This window comes from Centruroides vittatus, unplaced genomic scaffold, assembly GCF_030686945.1.
Source record: "Centruroides vittatus isolate TY-2023 unplaced genomic scaffold, ASM3068694v2 contig_880, whole genome shotgun sequence".
NCBI classification, from domain to species: domain Eukaryota; kingdom Metazoa; phylum Arthropoda; class Arachnida; order Scorpiones; family Buthidae; genus Centruroides; species Centruroides vittatus.
The window spans coordinates 1,533,193-1,552,898 of NW_027122572.1; the positions used below are offsets into that span (position 1 = coordinate 1,533,193).

The window sequence follows — 19,706 nt, forward strand, 5'->3', positions numbered from 1 at the left end:
TTAGTATATATTAATCCAACTGCAAATTATAGTAATTACATTGAGGAATTGCAAATAGTGATTAACTGTTGGAGTAATATTACAGACTGTTGGATCTTGGGGGGAGACTTTAATGCACATATTGGCGAAAATATGGATGTAGTTTATCAAGGATATAATCCGGTTGTTAATAATGTTAGGAAATCCAAAGACAGAGTTATTAACCCGGCAGGAGGATGTTTCTTGGAATTTTCGCAGGATAACAATTTAACAATACTAAATGGAAGAATAGCTGGGGATGTTCCGGGAGAATATACGTTCCTGAGTCACATTGGAAATCTGTTATTGACTATATTCTAGTCAATGAAGATATGCTTTATTTCTGCCAGTCAATGTCGGTGGTAGACAATGATCAGTCCAATCATTTCCCAGTTCAGTTAACCCTATTGGGTCACTTGAGGGAAACAAATTCTTTATATCCTGGCAGTCAGAAGCAATTAAGATTTGACAAAATAAGAAGCCTAAGATTTAATTTACAAAGGTTAACAAGAGAAGTTCCAGAGAGGTTTCACGAAGTGTTGAATCAAGAGGATAAGTTAAGTCTGCTGGTTAACTATGAAAATTTTATTAGTCTGTTAAATTCGTTTCGTGCTAAATTTTGTTTTAAAAGTTTGCCGCGAAGGTATATGCAAAGATGGTATGACAATAAATGCTGTTATCATAAGAAGGAAAAACAGCGAAGTTTGAATCAGTTTAGAAAATCTAGTAAGGAAATTGATTGGAAGAAATATATTGATAATAAAAGAATTTATATCAATTTGATTAGAGCAAAACGAAGAAGATATTATGCTGATTTAAACAAATATTTGGTTGTTCGAAAGTTCGTAGCGATTTTTAAGAGAAATAAAAGAAATTGTTTTAATACTAAAAATATACTTTTATTCCATTATGTATGCGCCATTGTTTTTAATGACATGTTGCCATCTATGGGGCAGCTTCATGATACCCTCTTCGTAGAACTTTCCAGTTTTTTCCGCGAAAAACTGATCCACGTGGTTTTTGCAAGCTTCCAAAGTATCAAAGTTTTTATCATGAAGGGAATTTTGTAGAGAACGGAACAAATGGTAGTCCGACAGGGCAAGGTCGGGTGAGTAAGGGGGTGGGGTAAAACATCCCAGCCTAGTTCCAATAATTATTGGCGTGTTCGTAAAGACGTGTGAGGTCTGGCATTATCTTGGTGAAACACAATGCCTTTTCTATTGGCCAGTTCCGGACGTTTTTCTTTAATTGCCATGTTCAGCTTATCCAATTGGGAACAATACTTATCAGAATCAATTGTTTGATTCTGTGGAAGCAGCTCATAGTACAGGATTCCTTTCCAATCCCACCAGACAGTGAGCATGACCTTCTTTGGATGAAGACCGGCCTTTGGAGTTTTTAATGGTGATTCATTTTTCTTACCCCACGATCGTTTTCGGCTGATGTTGTTATAAATGATCCACTTTTCATCACCTGTCACTAAACGCTTCAGAAAAGGGTCATTTTCATTTCGTCTTTCAAGAGAATCACAAATGGAAATGCGATCCAGTAAGTTTTTTTCCGTTAAGTCGTGAGGTATCCAAATGTCATAACGATTCACGTATCCGAGCTTCTTTAGATGTTGAAATACAGTACTGTTTGATGACTTCACTATGTCTGCAATCTCTCGAGTTGTGTAATGAGGGTTTTCATCCAATAATGCTTTGATTTGGTCCTCTTCAATAACAGGAGGTCTTCCTGAGCGAGGAGCATCTTCAAGGCTGAAATTACTCGTTTTAAATTTTGCAAACCACTTTCGAACAGTTGATTCTGATACAGCACTCCCACCATAAACATCACATATCTTTTTTGCTGTTTGTACAGCATTTTTGCGTTTACGAAAAAAGAAAAGAAACAAGTGTCGATAATGCACGTTGTTTGCATCCATTTTTGCAATGAGCCAAATTAAATGCTATTTGAATAATCTTAACGGTTTTTTTGTAACGGACGCGTCTCAAGGTCATTTATCGTAATATTCATTGGTTTGTACAATTCTAATCATTTTTGCGTCAATCGGTGTCTCAACTGTCGGCTATCAAAAATCGCTACGAACTTTCCGAACAACCCAATACTTAATAGGAACGAAAGATTCCAAAAAATTTTGGGAAGTGATCAATAGTTTTCGACAACCTGTTGTTCATTCGAAGGGATTTGTTAATATATCTTTAGTTGAATGGAATAAATTCTTCGATAATTTTTCGACTAGATATAAGGATAAATTGGCGATTACTAGAATGGGAAAATTTAAAGAGATGGAGTTTCTGCCAATGGAAGAGGCCTTTAATATACAAAAACTTCATTCACGTGTCAAGAAGCTCAAAACTAAATCAGCCCCGGGTTTTGACAGGTTTCATAATAAAATATTAAAACTTCTACCCAGTACAATTTTAAATTATATAATCAGGCAATACAATAGATTTTATGTAATGGGTGTTATTTCTAACTCGTGGAACCGTGTGATTTTTCAAATGGTGCATAAGAAAGGAGATAGAGCCAATCCAGTTATCTATCACCCAATAGCTTTACTTTCGACATTTCGCAAACTTTTTACTACTATGTTGTCTACAAGATTTATTGAATGGACTGAATATGAGAATCTGTTAAATCCAACCCAATTTGCCTTCATTTTAAATGGTGGTACTCAGGTAACTTTGTTTTGTTGTCCACTATCCAGATCCAGTTAGTTAAAAAAAGACACAAAGTTTTTGCTTTGTTTGTTGATCTTGAGAAGGCATATGACTCGGTGAATGTTCGGGCTTTACAGAATAAAATGCTACATTGTGGAGTGGATAGTTATATGGTCAAACTGGTCGGTCTATTGTTTGGGCATTATGAGATGATCTGTAGATATAATGGTGAACAGGGATGTCTCCATTTGATTGATCGAGGCCTGTTACAGGGAGATCCTTGGTCTCCCTATTTGTTTAATTTTTATATTTATGATATTAATGATATTTTCGATAATGAGGACGATGGATTCACGATAGGTAGTACTGTGGTCCATTCTATTTCGTATGCTGACGATATTGTTATTCTAGCACTGACGGCGGTCGCTCTTAGAAGAAAAATACGACTATTAACCATGTACTTTTCTCAGTTGGATTTGAGCATTAATCTTAAGAAATCTCACATAATGATATTCAGGAATGGAGCAAGACTTTCTAAGAAAAATATGTCTTTCTATATTAATAATACAGAGATTGATGTGGTCAATGAAACAAAATTTCTAGGAGTAATTTTTTCACCTTTGCTTTTTTTTGAAAGACAGATTAAAGATATGATGGTCAAGGCCAATTGGTTAATCCAGGGTGTTATGAAGCTGTGCACCAAGACTCATTTGGGTTCTATCCAAACTCAGTTTAACCTATTTCAGTCTTTGGTTTTTAACTTGGTGAGCTATGCATCCCCTTTATGATGTCTCTCCAATGTTCAGAAGCTGGAAATTATACAGAATAAATTCATACGTAGGCTGTTTTGGTTGGATTATAAAACCTCGGGAAGTATGTTAAGATTGGAGGACAAGCAGATTTAGTCCTATGGCGCTCTTCATAAAAAGATGTATAAAGCTGATAATTAAGCTAAGAGACAGTGGTGGAATTACATTCAATCTCTTATATCAATTATATAAGAATTCCATACAGAAACCATCTAAAAGAAACTGGGTTTTTCTAATTTCTAAAATGATAAACGGTTTTGGCTGCTTGATTGAACCATTTATATTCTCGTCGGATCTTGAAGAAGAACTGTGTCAACAACTTATTTGGAATGTTCTTGATGTTTCTCAATCGCGAGACATAGAAGACACTCGTTTAAGAATATCACTAAATTGTTATAGTTTGATATTATTATACCTAAGTAATAATAGTTATATACTTTTGAATTTGCCGTTTAGAATGAAGAGACTTTTTATTCAACTTCGACTTAATTCTAATACTCTAATGATAGATAACAAACTCTACATATATGAGAATAATTTATGCCCAAGATGTCACATGTCTTTTTCCAAATTTCATCTGTTTTGTAAATGTGAGAAGAGCCTAGAGTTAAAGCAGAAATATGATCTTATTGGTTTAAATGAATGTGATTCGGTGGAAGCGATGTATAGAATGTTCCATTGGGAACATATCGATTTATTTGCAATTTATATAACCGTTATAAAGTTTTTTAGTACTTAATTGTTTTTGTAATATTTGTTATGATACATTTAGTGGAATAACTCCCTTTGTAACAGGCTGAGGCCTTACACTAATAAATTTGATTTGATTTGAAAATGTAATTAAAATAATACATGCTTTCATTCATATTGTACCAGTACATATTAGTTGTATAATAAATGATACAAAAATTGTTGTACTTATATATGATTAAATTCACTAAGATATAAAAAGAGAATTAGAAGTGATATACCATATAAATCTTTTATATTCATTATTTTAATCCAAAATAGTGGGCCATCTGTTTTATCCAAGTTTTCAGTTATCCGAGGTAGCATCACTTCACATTACCTCACACTGTATAATTGACCCTTCTTATTTTTTCATGTTTTTGTTCAGTATTTATCAATAAATGCTATTATAAAATATTGCATTACTTTTGTTATACACTGTACATTCTATAATATATTTAGGGGCCTATTTAATTTTTATATGATTATTATTTCTGTCAGTGTATTATTATGGCAATGACAATAACATTCAGTAGTAATAAATTGTTTTTCTTTTCTTATTCAGGTTCAAATTTTAGATATTCTTTTGGATTAGCTTCTGAGAATAAGATTCTTACACTTGAAAATAAGTAGATTCTGCTTATTGTTATCATGGATATTATCATCATTTGATTATTGTCATCAAAGTTATCAGGTCTCAGAACATAAAACAAATTATAAAAACATTTCTTAGTGGAATCTAAATTTGGTTATTATTTTTGTTATCTTTAAGTAAATAGGACTTTTACACTTTTTTTGTGCTATCAATCTGCAATTATTACCAGTTATTGTTATCATTTTTAAGCAGTACTTTAAACATTAAATGTTAATTATTTTAATCATTATTTTCATGCAATACAACTGGTTAAATTACTAGCATTAGATTAGCTGCTATTAAAGCTAGTAGAAGACAAATAATATTGGATCAATAATATAAAAATTAATTAACAATAATAATTATTATTACAATTAATAATTCTTTAAGTTGTATATATTTTAATAATTTTAATGTATCCTTTTAATGTTCATCAGTGAAAACAGAACTTTTGCTAATTGTAGTGTTATTTGCTTATTCTACTTATTTAATGTTAGCCGAGTCTCAAAGTGATTTACAATAAGTGAAGTTAACTGTATTAAGGTATACTTATTGTTTTAGTTTGATATTTGCAATAAGCAGTTTGATTCTCAGTTTCCCCAGAATTTAGGATTTTATCCTTCTCTCAATATAAAATTTAAATATTCTGTATTCAGAAAATAATTAGTTTTAGTTACTTTTCTATTTTTAAGTGAATACAGTGTATTAAATCTACAGTAAACTCCATTCAATTTAGTATTGAATGCAGTTTAATCTATCTGAAAAATTTTATTTAGATTTATATTTGAATATGTATTATTCTATATTATTATTTTTTAAATAAAATTTATACTTTTTATTTTAATTACAGTGATGTTGGAAATGTCATTCAAAATATGTATGGATCTGAAAACCTTCCACCAGTAATTTTAATTGGACACAGGTAATTTATTTGCTTCAAATTTAATTAAAATAGCAAACATTTTACCTCTTTATATTAATTAAGGTTTAAGCTTAATTAATATTATATGGAAAGAAAAAGGTAGCATGTTTGCTATTATCAAATCAAATCAAATTTATTAGTATAAGGCAGCAACCTGTTACAAAGGGAGGCTTTACTCTATCAGTTGGTTGTCTGTTCGGAGAAATGTTTAGAGTCTCTTGGGAACTATGTGGAAAAGTGAACTTACATTGTATGCTGTCATAGCCATGTTGCTTTTGTATAGGTGGTTTAATAAATGGCCATAACTTGGAAGTGCAACTTACTTTTTGCTCTGCCCTCATATAAAGATATTAGCAAATTTTTATCTTAAAATATACAAATTATCTATAAAATTTTGATTCACTTTAACATTAATAAGATTTTAAATTATGGGCTTGTGGAACCATTCAAGTGCTTTGTGAGCAGCTTATGTGCAAGATTCATTTGTATCTAACAATTGCTGATGATGGAAGGCGGGAGGATGAGTCTTTGTTGATGTAATCTTACATCAACAAAGACTCATCCTCCCTTCCACCATTATTGTTTATTTTTATCCTAAATCATCACAAATTTATCTGAAAATAATTCCTGTATATTTGAGAATGGTTTTAACTTCTGGCCTGATAACATAATTATATGGTAGGGGTACCTTGATTCCTGATGATTGATTGATGATGAGGAAATCAAAAAAAAACAAATCTTTGCTGATGTAATACTTGAATGGCCCTTATTATCTGAGTGAGATCTAATAAATGGTATATCACTATGAAATTTATGGTTATATTTAAATAGAAAATTTTTAAACAGTAAGTTATTAAATTTAAATAACATTAATTAACTTAATGTCTTTAAATTATACATATATATATATATATATTATATAACATTATTTCATTAAATTATATATTTTAATTTTTTATAATTATTTACAAATGTATTGGAAAAATAATTTATTTTAGCTTTTAAATTGTCATACTGATCATTTGTTTTCTATGAAAGGTATTAATGCAGTTTACTTTTCAAAACACATAATCTTTAAATGATATTCATGTTGGTATTCAAATGCAATTAATTCTTTGAACTAAAACAAAAAAATTGGAAGCTTGTTTAAAATTACAGTAAAATTTTTTAATTCTATAATAATAATGACAAACATTATATTAAATTTTAATAATTTTATGATTTCATACATATAAAAATTAGAATAAAGTACTTTTTCAATACATCTTCACATTGTTTAATCTTGTATAGAATCTTAGTTATTATAATTCTAATGTGCACAAAAACTTCATAACACACTATGTAATTATGCAATTAAACTTGCAAAATTTAAAACACTTTGTTGTTGAAAGATCTAATAAATATGTAGATTCAACATTTATCAAATGTTTTTTTGATTTATTTTAAATTCTTTTACTTGATTAATATGGGAAAAAAAGTTTATAAAACTATGTTTCATTAAAGAATTATCACACATTATTAAAATATTTTGTGACAAATTAAAATATAATTTAACTAAATAATCATATATGTATTAAAACAAATTCTCTACTTAAATATAACCTCAAGTTTTATTATAATGTATTGTTTGTTAAATCTCCTAAATAATAGTGATAATTTATAGTTTTTTTGGCACAAGTATGCTTCATATTTCTCACCAGATCACAAATATATCATCTGATTATAAAATCTGGATTATTATATGTCAGGGGCAGCCAGACTCTTTAGAACTTGAGCCATATATTGAAAACAGAATTCGTTGAAGAGCCGCATATACATATATACATATTTTTCCACAGCAATTCATTTAAATATTTATAAAAAAAAAACAACACTTTAGCTATTATTTCATTTTATATTATGTTTTATAATACAATATAATTTTTTTAATAATAAATAAATTATAATTGCCGTATTAAGTAGCATAATCTAAATTTAAAAACCAAAAAATTCTAAAACGTTTCCTAGTTTCAATTGTCAATAAGGAAATATAAATTTCAAAACTATTAACGTTATAGAAATTGTTATTCATTATATATTCATTTTTAATGTTGATTTGGATAAATAAGCATTATAATTATTTTTTTCTATTAATGTTTTTACGTATTATGATATTTAATAAATATTACATTTATTTTTCAATAAATAATGTATAACGTTGCCATATTTTGACTTTTTTATTTCAAACAATATATTATTTATTTTATATTATCCAGGAATCATACATAAAAAATAATAAAAGCAAAATTAAAATAAAAACAAATTTGGTATAAATTTAAGTATCTTGCAGTGAGCCACAAGTATACTAGAAAAGAGCCGCATGTGGCTCAAGAGCCACAGTTTGGCCACCGTGGTTATATGTAAATACCAAATATTTGACAGAAGTATTAAGTTAAAGTAAAAAACAAATTTCATCTTTTGTACAATATAAATTTTTAAAATTAAATTTCATTAAATATTGAGTTTTCAAATCTTAGTTTACTATTAGATATTTATTGAGAATATACTAAGAAAATTCTAAAGTATAAAGAAATGCTTCTTCACAGTTTCCATGGTATTAAAAAATTTTAAACAGCTACACATGCCAAATATTAATAAAAAATGAATTACGTATATCACTGTCTGTTGGTGTTATGAAAAAAATGGTTTATTTTAAATTCTAAAATAATGTATCAAACTTTTGACAGTGTAATTAAGATATATTTTCTTTACATTAAAATATTTATTATTTATCAATTTCATTGTAACTCAATTTTAATCTATTTATTATAAGAAATAAAAAATTTGATATTTTGTAAATACAATCTAAAAATTTACAAAAAGGAGGGTGTATTTATAATTTTGTAGTCTATAGTACCAGTATAGAGTGTATATATGTATTAGAACAAAATTTCTAAAGTTTTATGTAATGTTTTTATTAAAATTCTTTAAAAAATTAATTATTATATTTAAAACTTTTAAATGTGCGTGTATGTGATTATGATGAATATTTTTTCTATTGTATTTGTTTTTAGTATGGGAGGTGCAGTTGCTGTTCATGTTGTTCACCAAGACTTAATACCTACTTGCATTGGTTTAGTTGTGATTGATGTTGTAGAAGGTTAGTTTTACATTCTATATTCATGAAAATATTTTCAATATATCTTTATTGTATTATATATGGAAATAAATATAATAGCATGATAAATAAAATCTTATATTTCTAATAGAAATATAACATAATAATAAACGATGCTTTTAGCCCATGACTGTAAATTAGATAGTTAGATAACCTAATAACTAGGATTTAACATATATAAATTCAATAATAAAACCAATGGAATCGGTATACTTCTAAAAAAATTTAAAAGTATTATCCTTGGCTTTAAAACAAGTAAAACTACTCTCTTAATTCGACTTCGAGGAAAACACTACAAGTTCAGACGGACGAACTAATAATGAAAAAATGACCTCAGTATTACCAGTTTTATTTTATCCTTATCACAATTCGCATATTCCAAATGCATTTCACTCGATGGCTAAGCCTCTTCAGTGGAACAATTAAATTGTCAATCTTTACATTCTTTTTATGTCAAGCAAATCTATCCCAGCATGCATCGATGGCTATGCCGGTATTCAAATTCATCGTATTTGCATGTTTGATAATACAAAAGTGTTCTATTATTTTTCTTTCAGTACAACTTTCTTTTCTATATAATATTTTAACATTGTTAATATTTATGTTACAATTAAATTCGTTACAATGTAAAAATAATGCCGACTCTTTTCTCTTTAGTCTAATCGCCGCTTCGTGTTCTTTCATTCTTAGGCCAAGCCTTCTTCCTGTTTCTCCGATATAAAAATTTGGCAGTGGACAGGTACAAACCAACTTATAGACCACTCCTGCGATTCCTAGTTGATCCTCCGGCGCCGTTTTTCCCCCATTATTCACAAAGTTAATCATACCGTACATCTTGTTTTTTTGACATGCCACTATACATACAGAAAATTCTTTAAAAATTGGTTTATATTTTTCATATAATTTAAACATATAAGGAAATTTTATATAAAATGTATTTTTTACATCGTTTTTAACATTAAATCTATGGTTTAAATGTGAGTTATACCACTTACGAAGGATATTCCTGGGATAATCATTTAACATAAATTTTTTAAAAAGCTGTTTTAGTTCTAAGTCCATATCTTCTTGTAGAGTTGTTCTATTTAGGATCTTTCTTAATTCCATAACAAATACATTCCTTTTGGTGTCTATGGGGCAATAAGATTTATAATTAATAGTCTTTTTTATATTACATGGTTTTTTTGTACTTACTAAATAATACTCTTGTTTCTTTTCTCTTTATGACTATATCCAAAAACTTCATCTCTTGTTCTAACTCTTCTTAGGATTTAACAATTTGGAGGGCTTATCACACCAAGGCCGACAGAAAGAAGGACCAGATCTTTTACAAAAAAGTTAGTCTTTAATAATCACATTTCAAATTTAGGTAAGGATGCATTTTGGGTACAAGGACCCCACATCAGCTTACAAACACATGGCACCAACATAATGATTATAACACTAATAGTTAACCAATACAAAGGAATATCATATAACAAACATTAAAACGAAAACCATATAAAGAGTTTTCTTATTTCAGCCTACCTTCTTAATACTGGTCATTGTTAACATTAATAAGTAGTCATTGACCAGTATACTACTATATTTCAAAAATGATGTGTGATGGATAGGTTGTGATGGCCCCAATGCTAACCTTAATGTTTGAAAGACTTTTTTATTAACACTTATTAAACAAGTCTTATAAGACTTGTTTAAATAAAAAAATGCAAGAGTAATTGTATTTTTGTGATGCTATAAAAAACTGGTGAAACCAGGTTGAAAAAGTAAAGCTCAGCAAAAACATCTAAGTAAAGGAAACATTTGAAAGATGTGGCATAAGCATACTGGAAGCAGATTTGACAATAAGACTCAATATGTGAATAAAGTGCATATTACACAGATTACAACTACAGGAAATTTTGAATGGAGCAATGTTGCCATGATAATAAATAGGAAAAATAAACATTGGCACAGAAAAAGACGTCCAGCTCTACTTTGTGCCTTAAAATTATTACACATACATTGATTTGGCTGAACATTAGAACATCTTAAGCAGTATCAGTGAAAGAAGTTTGGGGAAGTGGGTTTATGTGTTAATTTGGGGAGATGAAATCAAGGGAAAGGTGGGGTTTCCAGGTTTCCTGGTAGTTAAGTATATCCTTGTAAATATTGCATTTATAGAAAAATTATTAGAATTGTTTTGGTTTATTTGATTACAGCAATGCGACACGTGAGTGATCTGCCAAGGAAGATACATCCAAAAAAGACTTTTATGTAAAGCTGGCCCCAATTTAAGTGTTACTAATGCAAAGTGTTACTAATACAGAAAACTCATGTGGCCAGTCCATTGGCCATGTGCAAACCCATGACTGACTACCAGTGTTTGTGATTTTATCCACTCAGTTATTGGAGGGCACAGTACTTATTGGACTGCAATTTGAAAAAATTATAGACCTATAAATTCCCACTGTCGTTTGTCCGTTTCTGTCCTTCCTTAATCTTGAGAACAGAGTTAGATACACGAAAGTCGAGACCAGACATGGAAATTGTAAGAGAAAGAGGACCAGATTAACTATATATGAACTTTGAATTTGTACCACAAGTCATATTATTTCCAAAATTTTTCCTGAACAGAGTTAGATACATAACTAGCATGACTATTGCTAACAGGAAAAGTATGATGATATGAATATTGCTTTGTGAATATATTTAAAATGTTTAATCTTAAAAACAGTAATATTTATAGAATCTATAAAAGTTAAACATAAGAGAACATATACCGTATTTTATGGACTATAAGACGCTACGGACTATAAGACGCACCTGAATTTTGGAGGCAATTTTTCGAAGAAAAAAGTGCGTCTTATAGTCCGTAAAATACGGTATTTGAATGTTTAAAATATGTCAGGCTTAATTACTTGTTCAATTATTTACATTTTACATAATCATGATGATATTCTATATGATATTTCAGAACAATGTAAAGTTGAAGGGTATGATAGTTATATTTAAGAACTGTCAAAATAAGTTTAATTACTTTTAAAATAATTCAGCAAGAAACAACAAAAAATAAAATTTTATTAAATGAAATAATGATAAACTACAGATCTAGTTTTAGCTACTCACTTAAAATATTTATACTATAAACTAATGAGTTTTGATTTTTGAATTTGTTTAACATTTTTCAACAATTTATTGAAATAAATATAAGCTGCTGTACAGAAGAGATTGATCAAATGTCATCAGAATATGACATTTTATTAATCTTCTATTTTAAAGAAAATTTTTGAAACATTTACTTTAAAGCTTCAAGTTTTCTTCTATGATGTAGATTATTTCTTGTTAGTTTTTAAAACTTTCTGAAACAGTTTTTTTAACATATCATGTTATGTATTAAAAATATTCAGAGTTTTTAAATTTATTTTTATTAATTGATAAATTGCCAAATTTTAATTATTGTTTTAGCTATAATGATATTATGTACATAATAAACACAATTAGTTATACTTATCATGATATGAGTATTATTTATTTATAAAATATATGTTTTGATGATCATAAATTATATTTATTAGCAAGGTTGAGGCCGAAGTTTTAAACACGAAAACATGTATGTTGGACATTCAGTACCATTTTCCTGTAAGTCTAGAAGTTTGACAATAGTGTTTGGAAAGTCAGTGGAATCATGCTCGACATTCCAAACACCATTGTCAAACTTCTAGGCTTACAGGAAAGCGGTGCTGAATGTCCGACGTACACGTTTTTGTGTTTAAAACTTTGGCCTCAACCTTGCTATTATAATATAGTTGTGTACAGTTGTTTTTGATAAAAACCGGTTAAACAGACTTCAAAATTTTAATAGTATAATATACAAAATATAAATACAGTAGAGAACCGAAAATCGGAATGAATTGGGGACTGGGGTTGTTCAGATTAGTGATTTGTTCCGATTACCGATTATGTACGAATAAATATATTAACCTGTCCGATGTTCAAATTTTTCTCTGTTGCATGTTGCTTCGTGTTGAATTTTCGTCGATTTTAAACCTAACAAAAATTTTTATAATAATAATCGAGGCTATCATATCATTAAAAATTATTTCTGCATTTTGTACAAACAAAATAAATATATTGAAGAATATAAAAACATGAAAATTATACTTTAGAAGTAAATTTAGTATCAAAAACGTTTGATTCAGCACAACACAGTCCGACTGAAAATCGTTCCGATTACCGGCGATTCCGATTACCAGGGTTCCGATTAACGAGTCTCTACTGTATTACTAAATGTTAAATATACACAATTTATATTAAGTATAAATTTTGTACATTTTTATCGTAATAAAAAATATAATTTTTGAATTTTTTTATATTTAATAATTTTTTAAAATTTAAATAGTTTATATTTTTTATTAATTATTTAATTATTACATAACTTAGTGTTTAAATCTAATTTAATTTACATTTAACTTTATTATTGTAACCAGATCTGATATAAAGGGGAATCCAAGTTAAAATTTAATATGAATCACAACACATTTTAATAAATTTTTAATTTTAATATATTAAATATAATATATTAAAATTATGAAAATTAAATAATAAAATTATATTAAATATAATATATTAAATAATGGATTGTAACAAATATATACTGTATATAAATTACTAAGTCAATAGTTAACTTTACAATTAAATTATATTATACTAGCTGACCCGGCCACGCGTTGTTGTGGCTCAAAATGTATCTATTATAAATGTATAACACTTCCCCTGTGGGGGAAATTTCAAAAAATCCCTTCTTAGTGTACATTCTCTTGACGTACCCTATTAAAACGCAATCAAAAACGCATCTAAAATAGTATAATAAAAGCCGAGTTCTTCACAGTAAGCCTTAATCCCGTCACTTTTCCCGCTGGGGAATATCGAAAAATCCCTTTTTAGTGTATATTCTGTTGACGTAACCTATTAAAACGCAAAAAACCGCATGTAAAATAGTATAATAGAAGCCGAGTTCTTCACGGTAAGCCTTAATCCCGTCCATCTCCCCCCACTGGGGAGAATTTCGACATGTATATTATATAAAAACACGTGCGTATTCGAATGCAACGTTGTGTCAAAATTTCAAAGGAATCGGTAGGAACAAACGAACGTTATATTTTATTTATATAGATAGATAGAAAATGATCTGCTTCAGTCCATTCTCACAGAAAAGCATAATGCCTCACAGAAAAGCAAACTTAGGTCGTCGGAAGTTAGCGCCATCTGTTGGACATAAAAGCCTTAATCCATATATAAATATATTTTTGAAAGGGGGGAAATGGTGTAGGGGTATGTAAAATAGATAGTAGCCGATTCTCAGACCTACTGAATATGCATATAAAATTTGGTAAAAATCGGTAAAGCCGTTTCGGAGGAGTATATAAATTACTAAGTCAATAGTTAACTTTACAATTAAATTATATTATATTTTGCATCTGTATTAACTTTTTTATTGTGGAGGGGAAGGCACAACTTGGGCCAACTTTCTTTTTGGTTACACAGTATCTAACTTAGTATTACGTAATTAATTATTTCGTAGGAAAAAATACTACTAAACAATTACTTAGTTCTCTAGTTTGGCTTTGAATAGATTTTATAGTACACTTAATTGTATTGTATGTTTTACATAAATTATAGATATTAGATAAGTAGAAGAAATAATAGAAAGTCTATGAAATTAAATTAGTTACTTAATAAACTTATATTGAAAATATAATAATTTTTGATTATAAGTTTAAATTTCTGATTTCAGGTACTGCAATGGAAGCACTTCAGAGTATGCAAAGTTTTCTCAGAAGCAGACCTTCTAGTTTTCCAACCATTGAAAATGCTGTAGAATGGTGGTAAATTAAAAACTTTTTTATGTTTGAAATAAATAAATGCATTTACAGTAATACCTCAATTTTCATTGACTTCAGTTAGCAGCCATTTTTTTTGCAAAAAATTTGTTTCAGTTTTCATCAGTTGCCTCAGATTTTGCTGGCATGGCCATGTGACTGTGCTACTAATTTTGCAAAAACAAAGGAAACCCATCCATTTTCCTACTCAGTAGGCAATGTTTTTTGTTGTGTGAGCATTACTAGTGAAACAATTCCATTGCTTTCCTTTCCTTTTAGCTCCATCATGGGACCAAAGAAAGTTTCCAGAGCCAATAGCCCTTCGAATGCCATATTAAATGTTCATTTATTCTTTACATTAGTCTTTTATATTCATTTTATATTAATTTCTTATTGTTTTTAGTATTAAACACTATATTTACTCTCTATAAAATGTGTCTTTGGTATGTATTTTGGAGTGCCTAGAATGAATTAATTGGATTTACATTGATTTGTATGGAAATAATTGTCTCAGTTTTTGTCAGTTTCGGATTTTGCCGATTGCTTTCAGACAAATTATCGACAAAAACAGAGGTATCACTGTATTTGGAAATGTAAATATTAAACATAAATAATTAACTATAAAATAATTGAGTACTAATTCAAGATATAAGAATATAAAAATAGATACATTTTTATTTATTACAATTTCACAGCTTCACATAAAAAAGGTGATTTAAAAATAATAAACTCAATGCAAGATGATTTAGCATTGTAATAAGTTAAAATTTAGTCATTTTCTTGTTTAGCTTTATTTATATTGATACTTGAAATGTCATTTTTAAATGCAGAATATAAGAAAATTATATTGGATATTCAAAATGTAAAAAATTTTCTAAATACATGTTTAGTAGATGTTTCTTTATTTTAAATGTGCAAAATTAAACTGAAAAACTACTTTCTAGGTTCATACATTTTTAATACTTATGTCTTACCAAGAATGTCTTATCAAATTAATTTGTCAAACTGTATATTTTGAAATCAAATTACTTTTTCTATGATATAATGATTTTTATAATAAGATTTTAATATTTTGAAATTTTTATAGTGTCAGAAGTGGGCAAGTAAGAAATATAGAATCAGCAAGAGTTTCAATGCCAGGACAGTTAAAATGGTAATGCTTTATGATATCAAAATAAATTTTTTTACTTAATATATATCTTGAACTTTATCATTTATAGAACATATATTACAAAACACACAGAAATTAATGTAAGATTTTTAGTTTGTTGTTTCATATATCAGAGAAAAGAACATAAAATGCCAATTTATTTTACAGTATTATATATTTTAGTACAAAACGTCTATATATTTTGTAACTTCAATTTAAATTTTATAATCAAAATTTAAAATATCTGTGTTTCTATATTTGAATTTCACTATGATATGTAAAATTAAATTATATTAAATTAAATTTAAAAGTAACAAGATTAAAATCTTTCTTTTATATGAAAAAACTTTTTGGTAAATATGTAGTTAGGTACAGTACATCTAATGGTGGCACTTCCGGAATCTCGACAATAAGTTTCTCTTGAATTTTAATGTAGGTGTTGCTGTCAACGATTTTCAAGAATTCTAACATCAATTGGTTTTTAAATTATTTTTTTTATTACTTTATTAACTGGATTAGTGTTATTTTATTACTATGTTTCAAAAATATAATTCTTGGAGTTTTTATAAAAAATTTTCAGAATTAATAATTAATATTTTTATCTGTATTGTTGTAATGTCAGAATTACTTAAAGGAATATGGCAAAAGTAGATCTCAACATAATTTTTTCATTATTTAGAATCAGATTTTTCTGAAATAGATGTTGATAAAAGAATTTTGTTAGATGTTAAGTTTGCCATAAATTTTGGTTTACAACCTATAGATGCAGATTTTATGAAATGCAATGGTCATTGTAAATTAATTTATGGAAATGATAGTGATTCAATTTTATTTCAATGTCACAAATGCAAGATGGGCTGTTCATCGTTTAAAGGAACATTTAAAGGTAAATTGGGGAAAATTTTATGAGGAACTATTTTTTTCTTCATATGGCATCTAATTTGCATAGTGTATATTGAACATGATCTGTTTGGCTGTGGGCATGAGTTATCATCCAGCTGTTGACTGAGCAAATTTCGTAAGACACATTATGATGATTTCCTTGTATAATCTATCCCAAATGAAAATTGTTGGACCCAGAAAGATTGTCAAAATTAATGAAAGTGTTGTGAGTAAAAGGAAAAACGAAAAAGGGAAGATTTTGAAAGGAACGGTGGGTCATTGATGGAATTGTGCCTTCTGTTGTACCAGATACTGTGCCTTCTGCCCCAAAAACAATACCCACGAAATCTGAAAATCAATAGAGGGAAAAAGAAGAAATGTGTGTTAAAAGTAAGGAAAAAGTGTCAAATAAGGAAAAACAAAATGTAGTTACTAAAGATGTTGCAGAATCATCTTCTAGTTTGAAGAAAAGGAAGAAAAATAAATAAAATTATGTTAATTGTGAGTACAATATTTTTTTTTTTATAATATGGTTTTGTTAGTATTTGCATTGTTTGCCATCTTGTTTGTGAACATAGCATTTACAAACAAGATGGTGACCAGAAGTGTGGCCGTTAGGTGTACCTAACTGCACATTTACCAACTTTTTTAATAGTTTTAAACGAATTCTCATTTTACAAGACAACTACCGTATATCTCGGCGGATAAGACGACTTTCAGATAAGACGATGTATAAATTTTCGTCAAAGTTTTATAGTTTTAGCATATATCTGTCCTATAAGATGACCCCAAACTATCAATGGCCTATGAATTTAGTTTAGATCAGCAATCATTATCTGATACTGTATAGTGTATATGGAATTATGTCCTATTTGTAATTTTTCAAATGAACAAATTTTATTTTCTTGCATCTGGCAATTTTTGAAAACATTCGCACTACTTTGGGCATTCGGGTAATGACTATGACTATTCACAAAAACATTGTATGGGCTATTCTATTTTGTGCACATACCCTACTCTTTTCTAGTAAATAATTACGGTTTGTCTATCTTTTTATAATGGTTTTAATTTATATAAATTTCAATCTAATTTTTTTGTATCTGTCCTATAAGACAACCCTGGATTTTTAGGGCCATTTTTTATGGTTCAACTATCATCTTATCCACCGAGATATATGGTAACTCAATAACCCGAAACCAGTAATAAGAACACTTACTATAAAACAGCACACATTTTGAAGTGAGTGTTCATTTTTGAAATTTTTCAAATTTAATTTTCACAAATTGTCAGATTCCTTATGTGAGGCTTGTTACAAATGGGTAGGAATCAATTATGGTCCATATTTTGTTTCTACATTCAAAATGTTGACTTTCATAAAAGAATTGATTAAATAATTAAAATTTTAAATCAAATTTTTTTTTAATTGTTATCTATATATCAAAGACAAAAAGAGCATATTAAAAATGTATAAAGTAAACTAAAGAATTAGAACATTAATATAACTTTGCTTTCATCCATTAATTACTTCCTGACAGGAAACAACAAAGATAAACTAAAATATAAATTGATCTATTTGTTGTAAAATAGAAGTGTTTCATTTTATGGGGAAATTTCTGAATACAGTCAGTTTTCTGAAACTATCTTTAGCTTTACAATTTTTTAAATTTTGGGTTAAGCAAATTATTGTTAAATTTGTTTGTATTTATTATATATAGTAAATTAAAGCTGATTATATTTTTTGATTTATATTGAAGAATTAAGCTAATAAATACAATTTTTAATTGTTTTATGTACTTTAAAAATTCCATAAACTATTATTTTCAGTTGTGATTCTAATTTACCTGCAACAACCCAATTGAATGAAGATTCTGAATTAGAAAATGCTACTAATTCAAATCAGAGTAATGTTACTGAATCTTCTATTTTAATGTCAAATGCAATTCTTGAAGAAGACGAAGAATTAACTGAAAATAAAACAAATAATGATAAAATAGTCACTCCTCCTGACTTTAAAATCCCAAAATCACCTGTAAGTTGTTTTCTAAATATTTTTTTTATATTAAAAAGGTTAAATTTAATTAATGAAATATACAGTATAAAATGTTAATATAATAATGTTGAATTAATATAATATTAATTAAAAAAATAGAATGTAAGGTAGTATTATTACTTAGGTAGTAGTAGAAAAACATTTTTTTTTTTTTTAAAGGTTTTCTGATGAAAATTTATTTTATACACTTTTATATAAACTATAACAAAAATAATAATTTTATATTATTGTTTGAAAAAACTTATCAGCAGTTGATTTGAGATTTTATTGAATACAATAATTAAATAACTTGCTTTATTTAATTATTTACATAAAAACATTTAAAATATTTTTTCTTTATCCTGAGATATAAAATTTTAAAATATTTGACTTTCAAATATCTATAACAGTAATATTTAATCTGTGTTTTATGGAACATCTACAAGATCATACCGTAGAAGATTGGTTAGAATTTTTTTCATTGGGTAGAGGCATACATCAGGGTAATCCTCTAAGTGCTGTTTTTTTTTTCAATCTACATGAATGATTTTCCATCTGTATTTAAAGACTTAGAATCAGACAAATTTTTGTAACAGAAAATAAATATTTACTAATTACAATATGCTAATGATTTGGTAATCTTAGCAAGTAATCCAATAAAATGCAAAGGTGATTAAATAGGTTAGAAGAATATTCACAAGAAAATGGTCTTCAAATTAACCAAGATAAAACAAAGACAGTTATATTTGGCAATGGTTCTCGATTACAAAAAGCAGACAAATTTTTATTGATAATAAACACACAGGAATAGTTAGAGAGATGTCTTATCTGAGGGTTGTCTCTGCTCCT

General features: G+C 27.9%; 1 protein-coding gene across 1 annotated transcript in view; it reads left to right on the top strand.

Annotated features, from left to right (window-relative positions):
• Positions 1–19,706, top strand: part of LOC136983354 (protein phosphatase methylesterase 1-like) — a 51,101-nt gene that overhangs the window by 17,669 nt on the left and 13,726 nt on the right. Inside the window, exons 6-10 of the mRNA XM_067280068.1 lie at positions 5,707–5,778; positions 8,832–8,917; positions 14,712–14,802; positions 15,884–15,949; positions 18,653–18,857. Of these exons, the coding sequence (XP_067136169.1) occupies positions 5,707–5,778; positions 8,832–8,917; positions 14,712–14,802; positions 15,884–15,949; positions 18,653–18,857 (520 nt within the window). The remainder of the gene's footprint in view (positions 1–5,706; positions 5,779–8,831; positions 8,918–14,711; positions 14,803–15,883; positions 15,950–18,652; positions 18,858–19,706) is intronic.